The sequence below is a fragment of the Labrus mixtus genome, chromosome 14 (genome assembly GCF_963584025.1).
Source record: "Labrus mixtus chromosome 14, fLabMix1.1, whole genome shotgun sequence".
Taxonomy (NCBI): Eukaryota; Metazoa; Chordata; class Actinopteri; order Labriformes; family Labridae; genus Labrus; species Labrus mixtus.
The window spans coordinates 15,575,607-15,599,024 of record NC_083625.1 but is presented as its reverse complement, the minus strand read 5'-3'; the positions used below and the strand labels follow the sequence as shown (position 1 = coordinate 15,599,024).

Genomic DNA, 23,418 nt, shown 5'->3' with positions numbered 1-23,418 from the left:
TCCTCTTTCTTGACTTTCAATTCTGTTAAAAGATGTCATAAATGATGTCCAATCAATTCAGTCTTAGCAAAGTCAAGCTATTTTAAAGGTTAAAACTCACCAGACTCCAATATTACTGTTCACATCCGTCATGTATAGAAAGTTTATCGAAGCATCTAGAAAGACAAAATAAATACATGAACTCGCTGCCAACATGATTGTTTCTATGATAGAAGATCATTGCAACAAAACAGGTGTAACTTGTCCTTCATGACCCCACCCTGCAGTTGTGCTCTTTAAAACGTATGTTGCCAAAATAAGGATGCAGTGCACTGACAGCGCCAAGACCAGAGGTACTGTACACTTTCAAATCATGATTATAAGTAAAGCCTGAACGATAGATGCCTGATTAGTATTTGATGTTAAACAAAGTTAAATCTTTTGAAAAATAAAACCAAGTTTTGTAAGTAGTTCCACAGCAATCAAATGATGTTTGTTTTGTTTGTAGAGTTGAAGTGAAAAGCTTGTATACTTTTGCAAAGTAAAATCTTACAAGTAATACGTTCATATACAGTATATCCATTAAAACCGGGCTTTCTCAAACAAAGACTAAACCGTTGACTATAACCTGATTATTCAGATCATATCAGGACTTATTAAGAATGAAATAATACGCTGCAAGACTGATAAATGATAATGTGTGCTAAATGCTGAACCTCTGAAGGAAGCTAGTGTTCCAGAAATGGGTTTCTGTCTTCCTCAAACTATTTGACAGATTGAGGAGTGATGTCTCTGTGGCTGGGTTTGTTAAGCCTCCTGATCCTGGATACTAGGACTCAGGGCTTCGGGATATTACCTGGAGACTCTCTGAATCACCTGGAAATCACAGAGAGAGCCATTTTAAATGTCACAGTGCAGGTGTGCCACGATCTGGCTGCAGCTGAGGGGGCAGACTTCACTTTTCCAGTAAGAATTCACTTCAGTTATTGTTAATGTAAAGCTTGGATTAGTAGAGTATATCTCTTCTGATATTGTTTTTGTGGTTTTAGTTAAAGCCTTTCTCTGCAGAGGGTGTTGCTGTAGTCTGTGGAGCACCAAAATCCTCCAAGAGTTTCCGCAAGGCCATCAGATTTATCATCCTGAGGAATATACGAGTCGACCTCCGTCATGCTCTAAATGCCAGCTTCCACTTTGATGAAGAAATGTTTGGTCAAGGAAGGAACATCATCAGTGAGGGGGTAGAGGCCATAAAAGCAAGCAACGTGCAGGAAAATTATGAGGCAGCGAGACAAAAACTGGGAGAGATTTGTCATCCTTTGCAAGTATTTACAACAATGACTAAAACCATTATTAATGCTGTTTTTACTGATGTAAATAGGCAAAGATGGATTATCAACCTTCGTCGTCTTTTCTCTACTTTAAGGACTTTTACAGTCACAGCAACTGGGTGGAGCTAGGGAACAAATTCCCAAACTCTAATCTGCTCCAATCAGGTGTCAGCATTGGCAACATAGCAGGTAAAGAGATAGTATGATGTGATTAAAAATAGCAGCAGATGAGGAATTCTGTTTATGTAGCCAAGCTATTCAACATAAGAAAACATCCTTAATATGTCCCCATGTTTACAGATGAAAGCAGGGCGACGTGTCGCAGCTGTGACGGAGACGACTGCAGGAACAACATCTTAGAGGATATCATAGAGAATAATATCTTGACCTCTGGATACTTTGGTGTGGTACCTTTGACCTCAACCAAACCTAAAGGTGATGATTCATCTCAAACACTACTGCAAAGTTAGATATATTCTTACCTGATGTTTACACTAATAGATGTGTATTTGACAGTTACTGACCCATTATCTTAACTAAGAATCTTTGAATCCAGCCTGTGGTCGGAGGCTCCTCTGTGGTGTGAACTCAATGTTCTAAGGTAAGGTCGTTAATGTGACCAATACATAAAGGTTGTAAAATCTTTTCATCAGTCGATGTGCTGGCGCTTTTCTCAACAGACAAATATTTTGGTATCTTTCTCAAAGTTGAGAGAATGACAACTATCAGCTCAGTCCGTAGTACCTTGGCTCGGGACACAATTTCCAACAATGAAAATGGGGAGTTGTTGCTGGAGAGGTGCAAGTTCAATTCCTGAGCATCCAAACTACTCGGGATGCTCCTCCGTGTGCAGCCGCTTAACTCTGACATCTCTTTGTGACTTCATTTTTTTTGTAGAAAGAACCGAGTAGGGGGGAGAGAGTGGGGAAAGATATATGCAGGAAAAGAGGACAAGGGTCTGCGTCAAACCCAGGACGACTGTTTTGAGTGTAGTATGTCATTATGGTTGTCAACTGTTGTTTTTTCACATTGTCATAACAAAAAGAAAGTTTAAACTTGAACTAATTCCTACAAATTGTAAAAAAAAAAAATTGATGGGCTGTAAAAAAAGAAGCTAATATTAATCATTCAAATGTTCCTCAGATGCACTTACCATCTTTCTGTCATGTCTTTTAATTCAAAGGAAAATGCAGCCATGGAGGAGCAGTGGATCAAACCAGCATCATTGATCCTATAGGTGGGATCAACAAAGACACGTTTGGATCCAGCCATGGACACCTCCACACTGAGGCAGCCAACATGGCCATCGCTGCAACCAGTGCACTGCTGGAGGACATTCGAAAGGCTGCTGGAGACAGAGCCTTCCTACAGTGAGAAACATGTTCTGCATGTCTGAGTTAGTGTTGTAGATGAAGCTAAAGGCAAGGAGGTGTTGCCTATGTTTTAATTCATCTCTCTACATCTCTCAGGATGTTGGGACTCTCTAAAGGATCCAGTAAAGCTCTTTGTTTTGTGATTGACACCACTAAGAGCATGAGTGATGACATAGAAGCAGTGAGGAACGTCATCTCATTTATAATCAACAGTGAAGAGAGAACAGAGAATGAACCTGCAGCTTACATTCTGGTACCTTTCAGTGACCCAGGTAGGATCTTTTGGACACCATAGGCATGTCAAAGGACCTCTTTGTCTGTTTTTTGTCAGTAGATTTTCAAGTGTTACCCTAATTTGGAAAATATTTATAAAAAAAACATTGGCTTTATAAAACGTGCCCCTTCCTGTCTCCAAATGAAATCCAGAATTTGGGCCTCTGATAAAGACTACTGACCCTAAAGTCATCAACACTGTCATTGACTCACTATCCATTACTGGTGGAGGAGATGAAGAGGAACTAAGTCTGTCAGGACTTCAGGTACTCTGGTGACATTTAAATCTTCAAAAACTTCATCCATAAAGATTATTAATGTGTGAACATCATTCCATTCTCTCTTGTGCTCATGTAGCTGGCTTTGAGTGGAGCTCCTTCAAACTCAGAGATCTTCCTCTTCACTGATGCTCCTGCTAAAGACAAACACCTGAAAAACACAGTGATAGCGCTCATAGAGCGAACACAAACTGTGGTAAGAGTCTGAGAGTATATTTCAGGAACACTTAGCTGAGTCATTTTGGTTTTTATGAACCTGGCCAAAGGCCATACTGTTGATCAAGAGTTGCACAAAATACTTGTTTGAGACATTAGCTGATGTTCTAGATAAGTAAAAAAAAAAAAATCGAACCTGTCTACATCCAGCTTTCACAATTGAGAGTTTTGCTGTTTTTTTACATTTTCTATGATGTTAAATTTATGTTTTTCTGGGTATGGATTTACTTTTTTTTTGTCATTTGCTGACACGTTAATTTATCAATAAACAGAGGAAAATGTAAACAGCAAAAATACTGAGTTGCTGCCCTAAACCATTGCAAGAAGAGCTGCTAACAGCTAGTTGTAATGTATTGTCTTTGAGTAGAAGAATAATTAGCAAAAAGTCTACTGAACTTTTTTTGTTTAGTTTACATGGTCTTTTTTTCTGTCCAGATAAATGTCATGATTTCTGGCTCAACATTGACCAATCGTAGGAGACGGCGTGACGACAGCCAGCAAAAGCAAAGCAGGATATCAGCAGAAGACACTCAGCTGTACAGGGAGCTGTCTCAGGCTTCAGGAGGTCAGACTGCTGAGGTCACAAATAGTGAGCTCCCTGTGGCCATCAGCATCATCTCGGACACTTTAAACTCCTCCGTGGTAATAGCACAGATATTTTTATGACTAGTACCGGTAAGTGTTGTCGCTTTAAATACTTTAGCTGTACCATCTGTTTAATGCAATCTTTCAGGTGACTCTTCTGCAGTCCGCAAGAAACCCGGGCAATGACGACGATTTCCCTTTCATAGTTGATGAGACAATAATAAACCTGACAGTTTACATCACTGGCCGCTCTGTCACTTTCACTCTCATTAGCCCCACAGGTAACACCACTTTTAAACTAATAAACCCTTTCTTGACACAGATGACACAAACACAAATATTTATTCTACGTGTACTGGAGAAATTAAATCCATAAGGATATTTTTATTTGCTACAGGATTCAAAAGCGTATCTGTTATAATCATTCTGTTTATGGTTTTCAATCTTTATTGTTGTTTTATTTTTCATGTTTCATTTTATGCAGTATCTTTGTTTGTGGACACTCTATGTCTCTTAGGGCAATTTGATAGTTTCTCTTGGTTGTACAGTACTTTGGTCAACGCAAGTTTTAAATGTGTTTTATAGATAAACTTGACTTGATCAGAACACAAATTGATAATATAACTACCAATAATAGATTCAAGCATTATTTTTACTTCCAAACAATGGGATAAAAGCTTCCTGTGTAGAAGTGTGATTCATATTTGTTTTTTGTTTTTGAAGGTGAATCTCAGCAAAGCACGGACACAACAGGATCATTGATCACATCTTCCCGATCAGCAGGAAACCTGCAGACTCTGCAGCTGCAAAACAAAACTGGATTATGGGAAATTAAAATGGTGTCAATTCATCCCTACACTCTGAAGGTTATAGGTGAGACCCTCCATTTATGAAAAAATAATACTTGTGTCTTTGAGCCAATTTAAGTCTTATCACTTGCAAAACTGACACTTTCAAGTGAACATTTCTCTCTTTGGTTTGGATGAATGTGAAAACTCTGCAGACCACTGATTGGTCTGATAAAATCTTCAATCACAGGACATCGGGAATAATGCAGACAATCTATCAGTAGTTTGATAGAACTATCTCCTGAGCTATGCAAAGAGAAAGGTCTGACATAAACCTTTGAAGTGTTGTGTGGAAAAGCTACAAACAATATTCTCTGTAATGCCAGCTACAATTAAACACTAATAAGGCCGTTTGAATGTTTTAAGCAAATTTCTCTATTTAAATAAGGTGAAAAAATAGGACACTAGTAGGTAAAAGCAGGAAGGGAAACATTGTGTAGCTTGTTAGTTTAGCCTTGATTCATTTTTTTACTTGCAGGTCAGAGTCCCATTGACTTCCTGTTTGACTTTGTGGAGGAATCGCAGGGGACCTTTGAAGGATTTGATGTACTTGACAGCCGCCCAAGAGCTGGTAAAGAAAAGTGAAACAATGTAATATGCTGATGATATCCAGATGTATCTCCACATCATCAAACCAGATTATTTTCTTTTTCTTTTCAGGTGTCAATGGTAGCTTGTTGGTGTCTTTAACTGGGAGCACCACTGCCACAGTGACAGAAGTAGCTCTGGTCGAATCATGGGGATCAGAGGAGATTAAAGGAGTTGTGGATCCACAGGGGAGTGGAAACTTTCTAGTTCATTTTGACAGGATACCATCCTTTGAGTTTGTGGTGAGGTTGATGGGGCGCGATGACAGTTTTAACAACGGAGCTTCAATATTCTTCCAAAGGCAGACACCCACTAACTTCAGATCTTCCAGTTTGACTATTACTGTGAGTAAATATCCTGGACCATTACAGTGTCAGAAAAACAGAACAAAATCAGAGGCTATGAAGCAAATATAAGTCTTGTCTACTTTTAAACAGTTTCTTGGCTCAATCAAGGAGAATACTGATTCTTGCCTGTTTCCCTCTGTCGTTAGGCTGATTCTACCAGCATCTTAGTACCAACACAAGTGTTCTCTTTGCCCTTCTCTGTGACCACCCATTCAAGAGGGGGAAATTTCACAGTCAGAGCAACCAACAGCCGACGTTTTTCTTCAACTTTTCCAACCAGTTTATCTCTGAAAACTGGAGACACTGTGAATGGTACAGTGACCCTCTCTGCACCTCGTAACACCCCATCTGGCACTGATGTCACTCTGACCATTGAGGTTGAGGCTCCCAGAGGCGAAGACATGAACTATGTGATGCTGCGTTTCACTGTCATTAACCCGGTAATATTCTCACTGAGGAATAATTTTACAACTTCATGTTTCCCGGGCTTGTTATTGCCTAGGAAGTTTCTTCCTAGGATATATGAATTGTTCAGAAACCAATATCAGTCTCAGTAGCACTTGAAAGTTATTCTTTCTATTGTTATTTTTTTTACCCTAAAAATCCATATTTTCAGGAAATTTCGTATAGAAAAACTGTTGGATGCTAGTAGAGAGTGTGTATATATATACTGTATATAAATATATCATGGGGATTGGAGAGGTATCCTGTTTCGTCCAATACTTAAGAAGAGGTATTGAAAAGGAAACAGTGATTTCTTCATTTCTGTACCTTTAATTTTCATAACTTTTTGTCTGACTGAATCCACTCTTTCTGTGTCATAGATCACAGATTTCACTCAGCCACAGTGTGAGTTACTCACCCTACAGTCCAACTGCTCTGATAATTGCAGCTTATCGACCTGGACGCTCTTTGTTCGGGTGGATGATGGAGCACAGGGAACAGGTGTCAACCATGTTCGTCTCAGGATTGGAAACGGGACCATCATCACCAACCCTGCTGCTGACAATGAGAATGTAACGATGGTGTTCTACAGTTCGTCTTGCTGTTCGCCTGATATGGAGCTGCTGGTGGCAGATAACATCGGTAATGTGGGGACATGTTACTACAGTTCTAGGGAAAGCTCACCAGCTGCGTTCTCCATGTCCACCAGAGTCACACAGTCCACACTTCTTTGCTTGAGCATAGTGGTAGGTGCTCTTATACTGACAGAACGTGGCTTCTATTGACAACATGTCAAAGATGCAAAAGCTGTATCAATATGTTTGTAGTTAACAATGTTACATACAATCAGTTGAGTATGTAGTTATTTGAAAAATGTTACCTGTATGTACACGACCACAACTCAGAGTATTAGTAGCTTTTCATTAAAAAAAAATGCAATTACTCCATGCTCAGTGGTTCACTGCCTTTATTAACCAATTTGTAGGTTTCCACTATTTAAGGGAAGATTTATTAACCACTCACCTATGCCACAGTTGCCCAACAAGACATGACATTAGCTCAAAGGCCAGGTTGTAATTCTGTGCTTCTGTCCAAGATTGATTAATAGATTCAATATCTGCAGATGGATAGGCTCTTCTCCTTATGACATTGATGTGATAAACTTCCGCTTAACTTCACAACTCCTGAGCTTTCCAAATGCAAAGTCGACCTGTTGTCAAGTTAGATTATATGATTCAGCTAAGGATGTAACGATAACCTTGAAATACAATTAAAAATCCTTAAAAATTAGGGACAATTCAAATAGATAAGACAAAAAAAACTATATCACAACCAGCAGAGAGTGCTGTTTGCTTTTGTTTTAAGTAAATGTAAAACCCTGCCTGCCTGAAGGAGTGTGAGAGCCAAAGAGATTACACATGCATTAGTTTGGGGCTGAGGAGAACTTAAATGAGAACTTACATGAGGCGATACAAAGATAATTGTTGAGAGAATGTCTTTTAAAAGCTTTCCTTGCTTTATTGCCAGAAACACAGGATACATTCCTGATTGTTGAAAGATATTTTCACATTTATGCTTTGAATCTATTTATTAGATTTTAACATATTTAGTTTATTTTTAGTTAAAATGTGAAATAAAAGTATGTTTATTATATATCAGCGAACCTTTTAAGTTTTAAAAAAACACTTACTCAAAAACCTAAAAAAAAGATGACATAAATGTATAAATATAAAATAGGCAAAACATTTTTTATTTAGCTATTTTTATTGTCAGGATTAAACTCAGGATTGTTCATAATTGGACTAAAATCTAATTTCTATTTAAAAATGAAAATGTGTGAATGTAACATTAGATAGCTTTACAGTCTGAAAGAAAGGATGCCACTACTAAATGCTATTTACAGGTAGTAAACTTTGACAGGATTTGTGCCAGTTCTACAAAAGTTGTAAGATAAATAATTTTCATTGTGTTTCTCGGGTATGTGGCATGATGTTTTGTCTCACATTGTTTGGGATTTCGTCTGCCCCCTGGTGGCCAAAACGGATTAATGCAGCTTTACATTTGTGTGGCTGCTAAGCTAAAGTGGTAACAGCTTTAATTTTTCTAAAATGAAAAATGAATGGAGGCAGTCTGATGCCCTTTGTGTTATTTTTTGAGTTAATGTATTTCTTTCTGTTTATGTAAAGACTGTTGCTGCTTTACTTCGGATGTATACATTGTGATCCAGACCTTCAACAAGCTCATCTTAGGTTCCCCACATGCACATGGACATGTACTGATTGTAATAGTCCAAAGACCAGCTTGCCACCAAGCACCTCTAGGTGTTGGTTGATATATCTATCAGGATATGGGCTGGTGTGTCGGCAGACAGAAAATGAAGACATTTAAAAAAAAAAAAACTGTTTTTATTGTTGTCATTATGTGTCTAATGCATAGCCCTTTACAGAACACAAAACTTTTTTTTCTTTTCACATTTTGCTACAGTTCTTCAATTTCTCTCCTGTTTCCTCTTTCACTATTTACATTTTGAAAAGCTTTCAGCAAGATTTATTCAAATAAACAGGTCAATGATTTGCCTGAGGACCAAGCAAATTTAAGTGTTGAGATGTGTGCTTTTCTGGTGTGTATATTTCCAGTATAGCATGTGTGTAGTAATATGAGGTTTAGGATGACCATATGTTTGTATACTTAAAGGATGGGGTAATTAAAAAAAGGTTTTTGACTTTCTTCAGGACTTTAAACCAACATACATATGTCCCTCTAACTTAGACTTTGCACTCTTCTCAATCTTTACAAACCTATGTAAAGGCGCGACTATATAATGTCTTTCTTATTTTTTGCCAAAGCATTAAAGGTACATTTTGTTTAAATTGGAATGTGGATTATGTAATGATACACTTATAATAAATTAATTGGATCGAATCTGTTGGACTGTCAACTTGCATTTACATTGTCCACATTCATATTCTTGCACCATGGTACCTTTAAAGGGCAACACTGTGAATTGGAGGGAACTGTGTGTCTGAATTATAATAGTTATTCTGAAATCTGCCGTGTTTCATGTTCATCAGTCAGTGCCATTGGTGTACTGGGAAAGTTTATCCTCCAAGTCACAGATTCTCTTCTCCTGGGACAAAACTGTGGCCTTCAGATTCTGAATCTCCTCCAACAACCTCTCAAGCAACTGAGGCTGGACAGGATGAGGGAGGAGAAGAGAGGAGAGGAGGAAAAGGGAAAACAGAATAGGAAAAGAAAAAGGACAGTGACAGGAGGGGAGGGAAGGGAACATTTAAGAATAAAGAAAAATAGAAAGGGGAAAAATAGGTCAAGGACAGCAAGTAGGAAAAATAAACCAAAATAAAGAAGGGAGCTTTGGAAAAAAAAGTTTTTGGCAGGTACAAGAGGAAGAGAGATAAACAGAAATGTGTTCAACAGGTACAGACCTTTGTCATAACAGATTCTAAACTGCAATGGCTTCAAATTTTAATTGAAAATGAGCAGCATAAAGCTAGACAGAATATATATTTATATATTTATGTAGAATCTTCTTCAGGGAATATTTCATGCAAGCAAAAGTAACAAAAGTGAAACAATGAATGCAACAACTTACAGGCAGACTGTTGGTCTCCAAAGTTGACATGCTGCGTCGGGTGGTGGGTCTGGAGTCCAGCATGTTCTTTTTTGACACTTTGAGCTCTCGACTCTTAGGCGGCACGTAGCCCTCCCTCATGGACACTAGGATTGGATCTTCATCCCGACCGTCCAGCCAATCTTCAGGCTCCATGGCGGGCTCAGGCCCTGCTGTGTCTGGGTACAGGTCATCCTGGAAGAGGTCCGACTGCAGACAGGTGTGGATATGTTTAGGAATGCACTGCACATTTGTTCATTTGGAAGGGTAATAAAATATTTACCCTGGGTTTGTGTCTTTCTCAAAGGATAATGAAAGAAACAATGTTATAGCATACCATGTATGTATGCATGTCCTCTGAGGACTCCCATAAGTTAGTACAGGGATTATTGAGATATATACTAAAAGGTGACATTGAAATATTCATCTCTGAATGTTTTCCAATTTAACTTGGAAGTAGCATAGAATGGAAATTCTCTACATCCACTTTACACAGCCGTCAAAATCAAAACATGTTTAGTATGATGGTAAGTTTGGCTTACTTTTCTGGGAACTGTCATTGTGATGGGTTCACACTTCTTGTCAAGGAGCTTAAATAACCTAAGAGGAGAAGAGAAGAGGTGAGACACAGAAAAGAGGAGGGACATCCATTGGTTGTTTTTGTTGCTTTTTCAGTTCTAACTCTCATGTTGTCAAAGATTCCTGAAGCCCTGTAAGACGGATAACAAATCCGATTCAGATTTTATCTTCAATATGAATACAGTAAAGTACGTGTTTTGCTTCAAATCTTGTTAAATGATGATACGGTAAGGCCAATCCCAAAGTCCACCTTAAAGCCGAAGCACTGAACCCTCAAGGACTTTAATGATGTCAGGTGTGCATTACATAAGTGTGTGAGTGCTTCAAATGGTATAAGAAAAGAGTAATGGGACACAGAATCATGATATGTTGCCTGGAACTAGATGTGCTAATACCAATAAGAAACATCTCCCCCACACTGTGTATCTCTATTCCTTTTTTATTTTATTTTGCAAACTAATAAACATCAGAATAAAAGTAAAAATTAATACTTTGTGAATATTAGACTAAAAACAAAAGCAAGCCTTCATACGTTCTGTGTAAAACCATAAAACCATATCCATATTGCTTACTCACGGGAAGTGTCAAATTTGCTGTTCAAAGGTCTGCACAAGAGCCCTCATCCACTTGATGAAATACACTAAGCACTCATACTTACCGGGATATGCTTCAGTTTGTGTGTGTGGAGATCTGGATTTAGCCAATTTCACAAGTTTCAAGTTTAGTTTTTAAAAGTACACAAGGTAAGGTTCTTAGTAAGGTTTAGTCATTTAAGCCTATAAATATACCATTCAAGATATTTAAAACTAGGGAAACCTTAAACACAAAATGGCCATGGAGAGGACAAATGGTAAGAACTTAACCGACTCATTTGAAAACCCAAGCTTTCACCATCAATCGCGTTGCATCTTATATGACTTTGTCAAATGATGTCGCTGCTTTAATATTATATTTATTCACTGTATGATCAGTATCTTACCGTGCAATCTCACATTTGCTGACGTCCACACCTCTCTTGGGCATGAAGCCCATCCCTCTCTGAGGCTCTTTGCTGCTGAAGGTGCTGAGGTAGTGGACGTAAGGTGGCTCATCTGTGATCTCAAAGTATCGGATACTGCTGTCCCCCTACATCCACACAAACGCAGAAGAACACATTAAACATGTCAAAGACTAATGTGGCATTGTCATTATTAATCTGAAAACACAGTACATTTAAAAACATGATTTCAGTCAGTCAATCATAATATGTGTACCTTTCCACAAAGGTAAACCATGCTTGCATCTGCATCATAATATGGTAACAATACTCCATTACTTGTGTCCAACTCCAACACTGCGATAGGCTCCTCGAAGTTTGTCTGTGGAGAGGAGAAAGTCATAAAGAACTCCTTCAATCTGAGTAATTCAGCAATACAAAAAGCATGTATTAGTCATGAAGGAACACAGCATGTGTATATGTGAGTTAGTTTGTTACCGGGTCCCAGAGTCCAAGCTCCCTCTGGCTCATTCTGGTGAATCCAGTGGTGAAAATATTTCCGTCTCTGGTGAAGATGGCTCTCATTGGCCGGATCCCCTCATGTGGAGCAAGACGTTCCTGTTGGGCAGCATGGGAAAGCAATCAATACGAGAGCTTGTTCTATCTTTTTCATTGTTTTTTCCCTTGGGGGGTGTTGAGGGATCATTATACCTTATATAAACATTATTTGTTTTTTGAGGCTTTCGTTTTGTGTCACACACTTTGTACTCTGGACAAAGTGTTGGGCTACCTCTTATCTCTTTCCTGGTCCTGACTTGTACATGTGTAAGCAGTAGAAGTTCTCAGATAAATATTTTTCGACTGACTCACCGCAACCACCTCCCTTTTGCGGGGGTCGCAGACACGCAGGCGTCGGTCCTTGCAGGTGGTGCAGAACAAGCTGCCGTTTCGGTTCCAGCTGATGCTGTAGATGAGGTCTGGGTGGTCGTCCATGGAAATTAGGGGCTCACCTGTCCCCACATTCCAGACTATTATCAGGTTATCACTGCCTGGTTGGGGGGAAATACAATTTGTTATATCTTTATGTGTGCTTTAGGCAGACAATCATAGTCACTACTGTGACATAGATTCAAAGGATCATAATCTATGGAGGTGAGTCCTACCCGCAGTGAGTAGGATGTTGCGTGCGGTGGGGTGCCAGCTCACAATGCCAACACGTTTGGAGTGACCCTCCAGGACCACGACTGGATCAGTCAGGGGACGGGTCAATGCGTGATCTGGGATCTGCCACACCTGGAGAGAAATTAGAGCAGCCCATGTATATCTGTGTCTTATGTTGTCTGTTCAGGAATCAGTGTGTGAAAAATAACTGAACATTGTTAGACTATTTCAACAATATTCCATTTTACCCCCCATAATCCTACTGGTGATAAAACATAACTGTATTTAAATTTTCCATAGATCTTTGAGGAGCTTGTTACAAGTAAAGTAAGATGAATCGTGCAAATGACCAAAACCTTTTTTGTATACATCCCACATCCCCGTCCAGAGAGGGGTGTGGTCAGACACAGCTCGTTTACATTTAAAGCTACAGACACAGAAACAGTCTAATCTGAGCAGAGCTAAAATAGAGTGGTATATAGGCATGATAAAATACAGGATCAAAGTGGATTTTTGGCAATAAACTTAGAAGACATGTTTTGGGGAGCGCTGAGACTTATTTAAAATAGTTGAAAAACACATTAAAAATATGTGACCTTTAAAAACCAAGTGAAATACAGATGACATCCATTAAATGATGTCTAAACCTGAGTGTAGCTCCAATAGGCCGCTTGCATAGCTTAATGAAAAAGTGCAGAAGGCCTTTGTTCTTAAAACTGTGTGCAACACTATTATGATAATTTGTAAAGTCAGTGTATTCTTACATGTTTGAAATTGTAATAATAAAAGTGATTTTCAGTCAACAATGAATATATTTCTTTTTAAACCTTCTTCAGGTTTTGGGTTGTCTGACAGTCATGTATAGGATGAGCCAGAAAATTTGAAATAATGGCAACAGGTCCATCCTGCATAGAACACTGACGACAAGCCAATTGAAAAACAATAGATTCTTATATTCATTTAATAAAACATTTTAACAGCTTGATTATATTTCTTCTAATGACTTCTTTGAATACCGTTTCAAAGCCTCTCTCTAACCCTGGAATTCATTTCTGGTGGGTTGTCTTCATTTATATCTAAAATGGTCGAATTTAGAGACATCAGGTCTAAGAAACAACGATCAACCTTTGAGAAGACAACGTGTAACTTTTATGTTAAAATGTTAAACGCAAACTGCTCCTCTGGTTCTTTAAGAAACTCCCAGAAACAATGTATGAGACATGACTTTTGTAGCAATATAGCTGTATGTCACATACATTACTTGTGAAAAAAAGAGTATGACCAAATGACCTTTTCAAGTACTACTTCATGACCTATGTTTCGTTTAATGACATCTTGCATGGTGAAACAAAAGAAAACCCACAGAACTGTCCAAGGAAACAATTCTCAATAGTCATACGAGTACAATTTCTACCTTTTTGTTAAAGTCTAAGCATGTAAGCATTTAAATACACAGCAGGTGATGTTGATCCAAACACAGTCATAGACAGCTATGTCTCTGCTGCACTCACAAATACTCTCACGTCCACACAAACACACTAATGAGCCTCTTCTGATGACACAATGATCCCTCTCCATGGACTGAGGAGAATGACATCACAGTTATGGCCTTTCTGGACAGCTGCAACTGCCTGTGTGCATTACAAACAAAACACACACACACACACACACACAGACACACACACACACACACACACACACACACACACACACACACACACACACACACACACACACACACACACACACACACACACACACACACACACACCAACAACAGCACTCAAACAGCGTCCCAGCAGCTGCATCCAACAGAGAGGCACAGATATAATGGATTGCTCACAGATTCCTGCCATGTCTTTGTTAACAAATGGGGGTAAATCTGTCACAGATGCACATACATGCTAAATCAATAGGCACGTTGTCATGATATACAGAAAAAAATTGTTGGCACATGCTAACACACTTGAGATACCAACCATTTGTAAGCACATGCGTGTTTACACATACACGCTCACACACAAACGCACGCTGCTGACTGACTTCCGTAAAGAGTCAATTAAAGCATATCACTGGTCTATATTTAAGATTGAAATATAGTGCTAAATAATCCCTTCATCTATTCTTCAGTTTGTGCTTTTGTTAAGAATTCTGATGTATATTGAATAAAGCGTGATCCTGTGGATGTATTTTTAAGGTGTTTATGATTTTAACAACTGACTTTATCGCCTGTAGGTTTGAGGTGATTGAAAGCAGGAAGAGCAGATGAATCACTGTAGACTGATGGTGTCCATTTAAACTGTTATCTACATATCGTATGTACAAACATATATCAGCCTTCAGTTTTGCCTGGAATGTCTTCTGCTGTGATAAAGGACACTGAATATCAAAATGAAAAAAAATAATAATAATACGATAAAGCTGCTGTCAGGAACTTTCAGGTTGGGTTTATTTTTATCACCACCTGTGGACAGTGACATCTCTGACACCAGCAGTGAACTCAAGCAAAAATCAGAAACAGTCAATCTTTATATTGCTTTTTTTTTTTAAAGCTCATAAAGAGGTAACAGTATTCATTCATGTTATTTTGAACGAGCTGCAATGCCACCAAACCTGTTACAATGATGAGGTTGGTGGAAGACAGATGACAGATGTTAACCAACTTTTTGGGAAAAAAATCTGAGGAACAGATTGATGGAGAGGCAGACATTAGCAGGAACATGTGGGTGGACAGTGAGAAACAGTCAGACAGGTAGACACTGACGCCTGGACTGATTCATGTCACTTGTTTAATAGACAAGCAGGTGGAACTGTGACCGGCTCTATGAAGGATTGCTGAGTCACCAACAAAAACAATCTCCTCCACATACATTTGCAACTTCCGTCTCCCACTCAGACCACACCACCTCAAACACACACACACACACACACACACACACACACACACACACACACACACACACACACACACACACACACACACACACACACACACACACACACACACACACACACACACACACACACACACACACACACACACACACACACACACACACACACACACACTCTCTCTCTCTCTCTCATTACCATAGCAGTGCAGTCCTCCGAGCAGCTGGCCAGGATGTTGTCGTCATGATGGCACCAGTCGATGTCCAGGACAGGTCCAGAGTGTCCAGTCACGAGTGGGTAACTCTTATCCACACGACCTGTCTAAAGCATCCACACACAGCATGAAGTTAGAACAGTGGATGTTAAAAACATGTTAAAATCACTTACAGTATTATGTTTGTGACAAAAATACACATTAGTGGGTTTTTGTCAATGGATTTGCAGATCAGGCCAACGTTTCTCTAATTAAATGTGAAACAGGGATAAACAGTAACTTACAAAAAACATTCAGTCAGCTGAGCCAGCAGGTGAGCGCAACACTGTGAGCCTCCACTTTCACCTCCAACTTCCCTTAATGTTAAAAATCAGATTTTATCCAGGATCTCGCCATAAAAATAATGTTAATACTGTAGGAATAACGTTTGTAGGTGTTGTATAGTTTTTGGGGTTCTTAACACGTTTTTTACTTTATGGTAAATGGTAAATGGACTTGTACTTATACAGCGCTTATCTAGTCTTCTGTCTGCTCAAAGCGTTTTTACATCGCATGTCACACCTACCCATTCACACTCATTCACTCACTGATGACAGAGTTCTCTATATAAAGGGAGCATCAGAAGTAATTTATCCCATTCATACACATTCATAAAGGAGCGACTCGGGTTAAGTGTCTTGCCCAAGGACACATCGGACATGTGGCTGCAGGAGCTAGGGACCAAACTCCAGACCTTTTGGTTGACAGACGACCCACTCTACCAACTGAGCCACTAAAGTCAGCCTTTAGTGAGTAGGTAACCAGTTAAGGAAACATGTTCATTTCAATGTAAAATAAAATGTTTTTTTTCAATTTAAACATTCAGTATTCTGGCTTCCTTCAAATTTAAAGTCCATTGAATTTGAGATGATAAGTTAAGATAAATTTGTATTCATTCCAAAATATATATATATATATAACTCCTACTTTGACTAATTTGTTCTTGTAAACGATGAACTTACATTACAGTGTTGTTTTGTCAACACGCTGGGACCTTTTAGTTGTCAGTGGGCCGCGGTAACCACGCTCTATGTAGCCATATAACTTCATCTTAAATATAAATATATAAGAGGGTCTACTTTATTATAAGGTATATCATTTTGACTCTTACTCTTTATTTCAAGTTATTTTTGTGACTTGGAGAATTAATAGTAGTTAATATTAATATATAAATATAGTTTTAATATTAGTGGTTAATTTGTAACAAATGTTTCATGTCATGTACGTCTTTGTAACCTGCTACTGGATGCTTTGAATTTCCCTCGGGATCAATAAAGTATCTATCTATCGATCTAAGTATCTAAGTCTGGTTCTAATAGGAAACTATGGTAATCGACTAACAACACCCTCTGCTTTATTTGAATGGATCTCTGCCTCTAACCTGCATCTCAAACCATACCTTTAAAATAACCTTGTAGCAACAGTGTGTACTGTTACCAAACAGAAAATCAGACATTTCAATATAAAGCAGACTAATGTTATGATGTCACATACAGGTTATTTAATGTATCCCTGTTTCTATCGTGTGAACACATGTATCAGTTTTAGTGCACACAAACACACTCCCCAGGAGAGTGTATTTATAGCTGGGTGACGAGGCGTTGAAAGGGGAGTTTTTCTTGTGGCACTTTGGGGACCCTGAGGGGGGAGATGGAGGATGGAGAGCACATTGGTGTTTATTAATAGAATCAGTCTGTTCACTGTGACTCCAGTGCAGAACCACAGCACATTTAACTGGGTCTCCAAAAAACTGTGCTCTTGTCCTTTGTCACTATTTACAGCGACTGGGCATGCAGCAGCAGTGATGACCTTGTTACCCTCCTGAAATAAATAAATAAATAAAATATATTAGCTGCTATAAGCCAGCTGCTCTGAGGAATAAGTAATACTATAATTACATATAAAAACCATGTAAAAAATAAAAACTTTACAAGTTTCAGATTACAATAGTTTATTACATTTCTTCAAGTGCAATATTTTTTGAATGAAGTCAATTTTCATCTCAGTTCCCAGAATATTGGACTGTGATTGACAAATGGTGTTAGCAGCCAGTTTTAACCCTTGAATGGGCAAACACACACACCCCTACACACATGCACACGTCCTGCTTGACTCCCCTCTATGACAGTAAGAAATATGTTTTATATCTTCTGCTATACCCAAGATAAAAATCAATTAAAACTCATGCTAGCGTTTGTTAGCATGCTACATGCTAGCAAACAATATAAAGACATTTGAATTTCACCATTTATTCAAATATTTTATCATTGACCAAACTATGGACACTAAATTATTTTTGAATTAAATAAAACGAAAGAAAATCTGTGTACCAAGTATTTTTGGAGAAATTATTTTCCAAACAACAAATGTCAACCCGTTTTGCAAGAAAGACTTATGCCGATAGGAGTCATGAGGACCACGCATATGTGAACGATATGGCAGCTGAAGAGAGGCATCAAGTATGGAGAGAGAAGTAGACATCGATCAGTGGGCCTAGACCTGGAGCTGAACCTGTGGCCGATACATTGATGACTCAAGTGTCTGTATTTACATCGTCTGCTCTTCACACTGAACTAAAACCAGCACCAGTGTCTTACAAAACTAACTCAGACTTTTTGCAGAATTAAAAACCTTGTCGCTCGCTGAGGAAACAGCAACAACAACAGCTCCTACACACCTGAACTCATCCAGGTTTCACCCACTTCTGCCTGCTGTGCTCAACCAACCAAAGGCACCTGGTAAACACTTGTTGATATTCAATCAATCAGACTTTATTTATATTTATTTATAGCACCTTTCAGACAAATTAAATCGCAGTTCAAAGTGCTTTACAAGAGTGCAGAAAAGTTATTGATGAACAAGTAGTTTATAAAATCACTGATAGACTATATTGATGCTACTGATGATGTTGATGATATTGATGATGATAAAATTGAGGATGTTGACAATGATTCATTTAAAAAATGTATTCTATACACCCTGTGCACCTGTTTCTGTTCGGACTTGAAGCCGTTTGTTGGCACTTCCTGACTTTGTTTCCTCCTGTCAGATGTATGTCTGCTATATATAATTCTAACATCGTTATTGTAACAATGTTTTACCTGAAAAACCAGAAACATAACGTTTCCTCACTGACCTTAGTGATGGGCAGAACCAGGAATGCTCCTCCTCCGCTGGATTCAATGATGACTGCCAGGAACTTTGGGTTGACGGCACAGAAGGAGCTGTCCCACGTAACCTTGGAAACACGAATGTCATCGTAACCCTGCTCAGCCTTGACCGTCTGGCCAAAAACGTGGCGAAACTTGCTCTGCCGCACGATGCTCCGACTCATAGCTGAGGAGAGGAAAGAAGGAAAGGAGGAAGTCAAATAAAAGATGAGAAAGATTCAGTATCATGTAAAAAACAACCAAAATAAAGCTTAAATAAAACTTCTGCAGTGTGGACCGCTTGCTTGGTAGTTTATATAAATGACTTTTTTGCTGAACTGTAACTTCATGTGTTTCATTGAGCAGCTACTGCTACCATTTGTTTTCAAGGTCAAAGTGACTCAGTGATGACTAATGACGGTGCTTTCAAACTTTTTATGTTCAAGTTGCCAGGAAAAGTTTGTTCACCTTTGGTATTTCTTTTATTCAGTTTGAATTCCTTACTGGCCTTCTGCTCACTGCAATTTCCTCAAGCATCAAGCAAAAAAAAAAAACTAAAAATGTTTTCTCAACCAGCTATGAATGATGCAACAACACACTATTTTGTGTAAAAGATGAACATATTGTGAGTTACATTTGCCTCATCACTGGATTCTGGTAGCCAGAATTGAGAACATCATTAAAGTATTATTTATTGTTCTTAATACAAATCAGGATTTTATGACAACTGCTTTAAGATGGTTATGTTTACTGTCATATCTCATCAAACAGACAAAATGGTACATAATAAATATTAACTGAAGGTTTTGAAGTGTCATACTCTTTTTTTCTTTTGTTAAGATTTATTTTTGGGTGTTTTGTGCCTTTATTGGAGAAATAGGACAGTGGATAGAGTCTGAAATCATGGAGAGAGAGAGTGGGGAATGACATGCGGGAAAGGAGCCACAGGTTGCATTTGAGCCTGGGCTGCCCGCTTGGAGGACTGCACCACCAGCGCCCCTGAAGTGTCATACTCTTAATAATAAAAGAATATAGCATATTTGTATTGGACATTGTATACAGTCTCTGTGATCTTACAAATTGGTTTGTGAAATGCCTTTTTAAGTCTTGACTTTGACATTTTAGCTGTAACCATATTGGCTTTATGAAGCTCGAGGCTGCCAAGTTTGGATGAGAGGCTGTGAGCTTGAGATTAGTGACAGGTTGGCAAATCCTATTTTATCAATGTATACAATAAAACAGTCTGAACCCAAGGCTAATTCATTAGCTGGCTTATTATTTATGTAGCCTACCTACTATGAACCCAAATCAGAAAACACTATTTATGAAGGCAGAAGTGACATGATGGAAACATAAATTTCTTCTACCTTAGGTTGCTGGTTGTTGTTCATAAAAGGGGAGCAATAAAAAAATACTGTATGAGGATATGTTAACATATTTCATTTATAATTTAATGCAAACTATTGAATCAATTTGACGGTTAATGCTTATTAAATTAACATTCATTCGAAAGTACAACTTTTACCCATTTAATGTTTTTGATGAAACTTTTTCATTTTCTTCTTTCTACAGCGACAGGTCATTTTAGGACACATCTGTACACCTCTGCTATGAAATTATGAATGGCCATCTTGAAATGTTTGGAATTCAAGCCAAGTTTTGCCTGCTATTCTCTGATTAATGAACATTATCGTGTATTTTTAGGCTCTTTCCTGTGGCTGTCCCAGGCACCCAGCCAGTGGGTAATCCTCCAAAACACAGGAGATATTTTATAACAGTGCCTGCCATACCATCAGTCTTAGTATTAATAGTTGCTTGTCCTAGCAATCACTATGTGACAGCCGAACATCAAAGACAAACACTAAGACACACAGGACAGATAAAAGGCTGGGGGGAGAACTTAATATATGACGGACACAATGCTATTGTGAGGCAACTGCATATATGTGATACAATCCCTATGAGAATATGAAGTTTACATCTTATCTAACATGCAGTCTTAGACTGCAATGACTTACATAAGATTGCAATGACTTACATAAGGCCAAAACTAAAAGCCTAAATGTAGAAGTAGGCCTGCTTCAGTCCCTAAAGACTTCTGATAAATGTGGCAGAGATCTTCCTCTTGTTTAACCGATCATAAAAACTGATCCTGCCCATAAAAATAAAACCACAACAACAATTTAGGCTCGGGTCAAGCATATCAGGCTTGTGACAAAGTTGACACTAGAGCATTCTAGATATAGACTCACACTGAGTCTAATGAGGATTCATAGCTCCGACAGACTGATGAGAGGGCAGGAGCACTCTCTTTCTTCCTGGAAGCTCTCTGTTATCAACAGATTTAAATTCCAGAGCCCACTGAAGCTGGCCAGCTGTGGGGCATTTCAGAGTGAACACAATATCTTCCATATCTGTGTTTGTTTGATTATGGTGACCGAGTCACAAACTTATCCATGAGATTGTTTGAATTCTTCATTGAGACAGACTGACCCTTTGCTTCAAATGGTTATGCTGACTCAAACCCTTTTCTTAATTTTTGTGTGTGATGTTTTTGAGATGTTTGACAAAAAATACTTTTATCCTTTCCATCTTAATATCCCATTAGAACGTAAAAAAATGCCTTCACAGACGCCTGTGTTTCCGGGGCCCTGACAAATCTCAAAAATATAACTAAATGGATTTGATTATGATCCTTAGCAAACTTTTACTGGCCCCACGTTGCTTTCATACCTTTCACATGAGCTGTAACCCACAGGCTGTTTTGCCATACAACTTGTTAGAAAGTTTTAAACCATTAATAATCTTTGCTGTTATGTAAAAAAAAAATTGCTGTTTCTGCAGCACATAGATCGACAGTTCATATGACACCCACCCATCCGCAGCATTTTCAGTTTTAAAAAGTACTATGTTACCTCAAATCATCAATCTTGTGGCCGATGGTCTCTTTTTTTAAAATTTAATATTATATTATGTTTAGATTTGCTAACATTGTGTTTTTTACTCATATTGTGTGTTGGATAACCTGCTGCTGTAACGCCCAATTTCCCAGTTTGGGATCAATAAAGTAATTCTATTATTCTATTCTATTCTATTTTACTGTTGTAGGTCATAAAAAGTCATTTGTATTCATTTTAGTCTGTTTGATATCCAACTTAAATTTCCTTATAGTAGCTTCAAATTGTTTGATGTATGAACTTAGAGAAAGGTTGCCATTGGGAGCTGAACAGTGTGCAGCATTTCTTGTCGTGCACCTCTATGTATTTTGTTGGATGTGCGCACATACATTTTTCTCTTTTCGTATATGAACTAACACATCAAAGCCTTGAGGTACTCCTTCAAATGTGCCTCAGGGTAAAGAGACAGCCCTCCACGGTGGCGCACACTCAAGAGAGTAGAGACAGAGCGAAAGAATGACACTGCCACTTTCCTAATATAGACATGACAAACTGCTCTGTCCCACCCGGGCCAGCGCTCCTCCCTCCCTGATCATAAATAGTCCCAGAAAGAAGTCGACACGCTCCATGGCGCTTTATCGTTAATGAACGGACCGTAAATTTAAAGAGCCATTACGCACAGCCTTTACACATTTACATAGGAGGCTGTCAGGGGGGGGTAAGGAGGTGGTGGGGAGAGGTTAGTTAGGTTTCATCTTTAAGAAACCCGCAGCTGTTAAGCACAGCTCAAGATCTGGTCAGTCCGCACAGGAGAGGAAAGTGCTCAATCCCAGTACACCGACTCTGTATGAAGATTTCCAAGAGGACGCGCACTGAGTGCAGAGAAGACGTTGACGCACCTCTCAACCCACTGCAGCACCCCCCCCCCCCCCACACACACACACACACACACACACACACACACACACACACACGTATTAGGAGAAAAAGTCCAGCTCACCTAAGGTTTCGGGAAGAGACCTCTTCCCGGGAGAACTCTCACTGTATCTGTTGTATAGCCTTTACGTAGTTCTCCTCCTCCTTCTGCTGGTTTTTATTCCTTTAGGTGGTAATCCTCCGACCCGTTTTCCAAGAGTGGGAGACGCACCGGACAACTGCGTGACGCTCCTCGGCAGGGAAAGAGAGAGGACCTGAGCCGAGCTGGGAGAGGGGAGGGTGTGGGTGTGTGTGTGGGTGGGTGAAGGGTGGGTGCCGGCTATTTTAGAACGGGCTCTGTCAGTGCAGGAAAACGTGACGCGCGCCTGGTACAGGGGGTAGCGCGTCTCCGTGGGGTCACTATCACAGCTGGTGGCCTCTCACAGAAGAAATGTGATTAAGGGGAAGTGGGATGTTTAGAAGATCAATAAACGCACACACGTGACCTGATGCTACCTTCAGATACTTCACTCCTGCAACACATGCAATCTCAAAGTGGAAAAAAAAGTAGTTGTTAGCCAGAAGTTTGTTACATCTGATTTTACAGTTGGTCTGGCCATTTGGGATGTGCCTTTATATTTCAAGCAAGAGCTGTCATTGTTTTTCATCAATAGTGTCAATAGTTACCTCACAGAAAGTATATAATGGA

General features: G+C 39.0%; 2 protein-coding genes across 2 annotated transcripts; one reads left to right on the top strand and one right to left on the bottom strand.

The window, feature by feature from the left end:
• The first annotated feature begins 289 nt into the window (after window positions 1–289).
• Window positions 290–8,663, top strand: LOC132988178 (von Willebrand factor A domain-containing protein 7-like). The gene is made up of 16 exons (XM_061055387.1): window positions 290–332; window positions 755–945; window positions 1,029–1,301; window positions 1,403–1,496; window positions 1,608–1,742; window positions 2,491–2,677; window positions 2,777–2,952; window positions 3,107–3,219; window positions 3,311–3,427; window positions 3,883–4,089; window positions 4,181–4,313; window positions 4,756–4,905; window positions 5,359–5,451; window positions 5,541–5,812; window positions 5,962–6,255; window positions 6,640–8,663. The coding sequence occupies exons 2-16, from the start codon at window positions 766–768 to the stop codon at window positions 7,042–7,044; spliced, it is 2,829 nt and encodes a 942-aa protein (XP_060911370.1). The 5' UTR covers window positions 290–332; window positions 755–765; the 3' UTR covers window positions 7,045–8,663.
• On the bottom strand, window positions 8,656–23,007 carry coro6 (coronin 6). Its single transcript, XM_061055390.1, has 11 exons — window positions 22,795–23,007; window positions 18,885–19,084; window positions 15,694–15,816; window positions 12,606–12,735; window positions 12,313–12,491; window positions 11,941–12,060; window positions 11,720–11,824; window positions 11,446–11,591; window positions 10,430–10,487; window positions 9,870–10,097; window positions 8,656–9,449 (listed from the first exon to the last, which is right to left on the bottom strand). The coding sequence occupies exons 2-11, from the start codon at window positions 19,080–19,082 to the stop codon at window positions 9,327–9,329; spliced, it is 1,410 nt and encodes a 469-aa protein (XP_060911373.1). The 5' UTR covers window positions 19,083–19,084; window positions 22,795–23,007; the 3' UTR covers window positions 8,656–9,326.
• Window positions 23,008–23,418: the final 411 nt, after the last annotated feature.

Bases quoted from the DNA above. Each gene is read 5' to 3' on its own strand.
- coro6 (XM_061055390.1), bottom strand. From the start codon at position 19,082: ATGAGTCGGAGCATCGTGCGGCAGAGCAAGTTTCGCCACGTTTTTGGC. The intron at 15,817-18,884 runs GTCAGTGAGGAA...TGGATGCTTTAG, and splicing joins TGGTTCTGCCCATCACTAAG to ACAGGTCGTGTGGATAAGAG. The intron at 10,488-11,445 runs GTAAGATACTGA...TTCTCCTCTTAG, and splicing joins AGCAAATGTGAGATTGCACG to GTTATTTAAGCTCCTTGACA.
- LOC132988178 (XM_061055387.1), top strand. From the start codon at position 766: ATGTCTCTGTGGCTGGGTTTGTTAAGCCTCCTGATCCTGGATACTAGG. The intron at 2,678-2,776 runs GTGAGAAACATG...TACATCTCTCAG, and splicing joins GGAGACAGAGCCTTCCTACA to GATGTTGGGACTCTCTAAAG. The intron at 2,953-3,106 runs GTAGGATCTTTT...AATGAAATCCAG, and splicing joins GGTACCTTTCAGTGACCCAG to AATTTGGGCCTCTGATAAAG.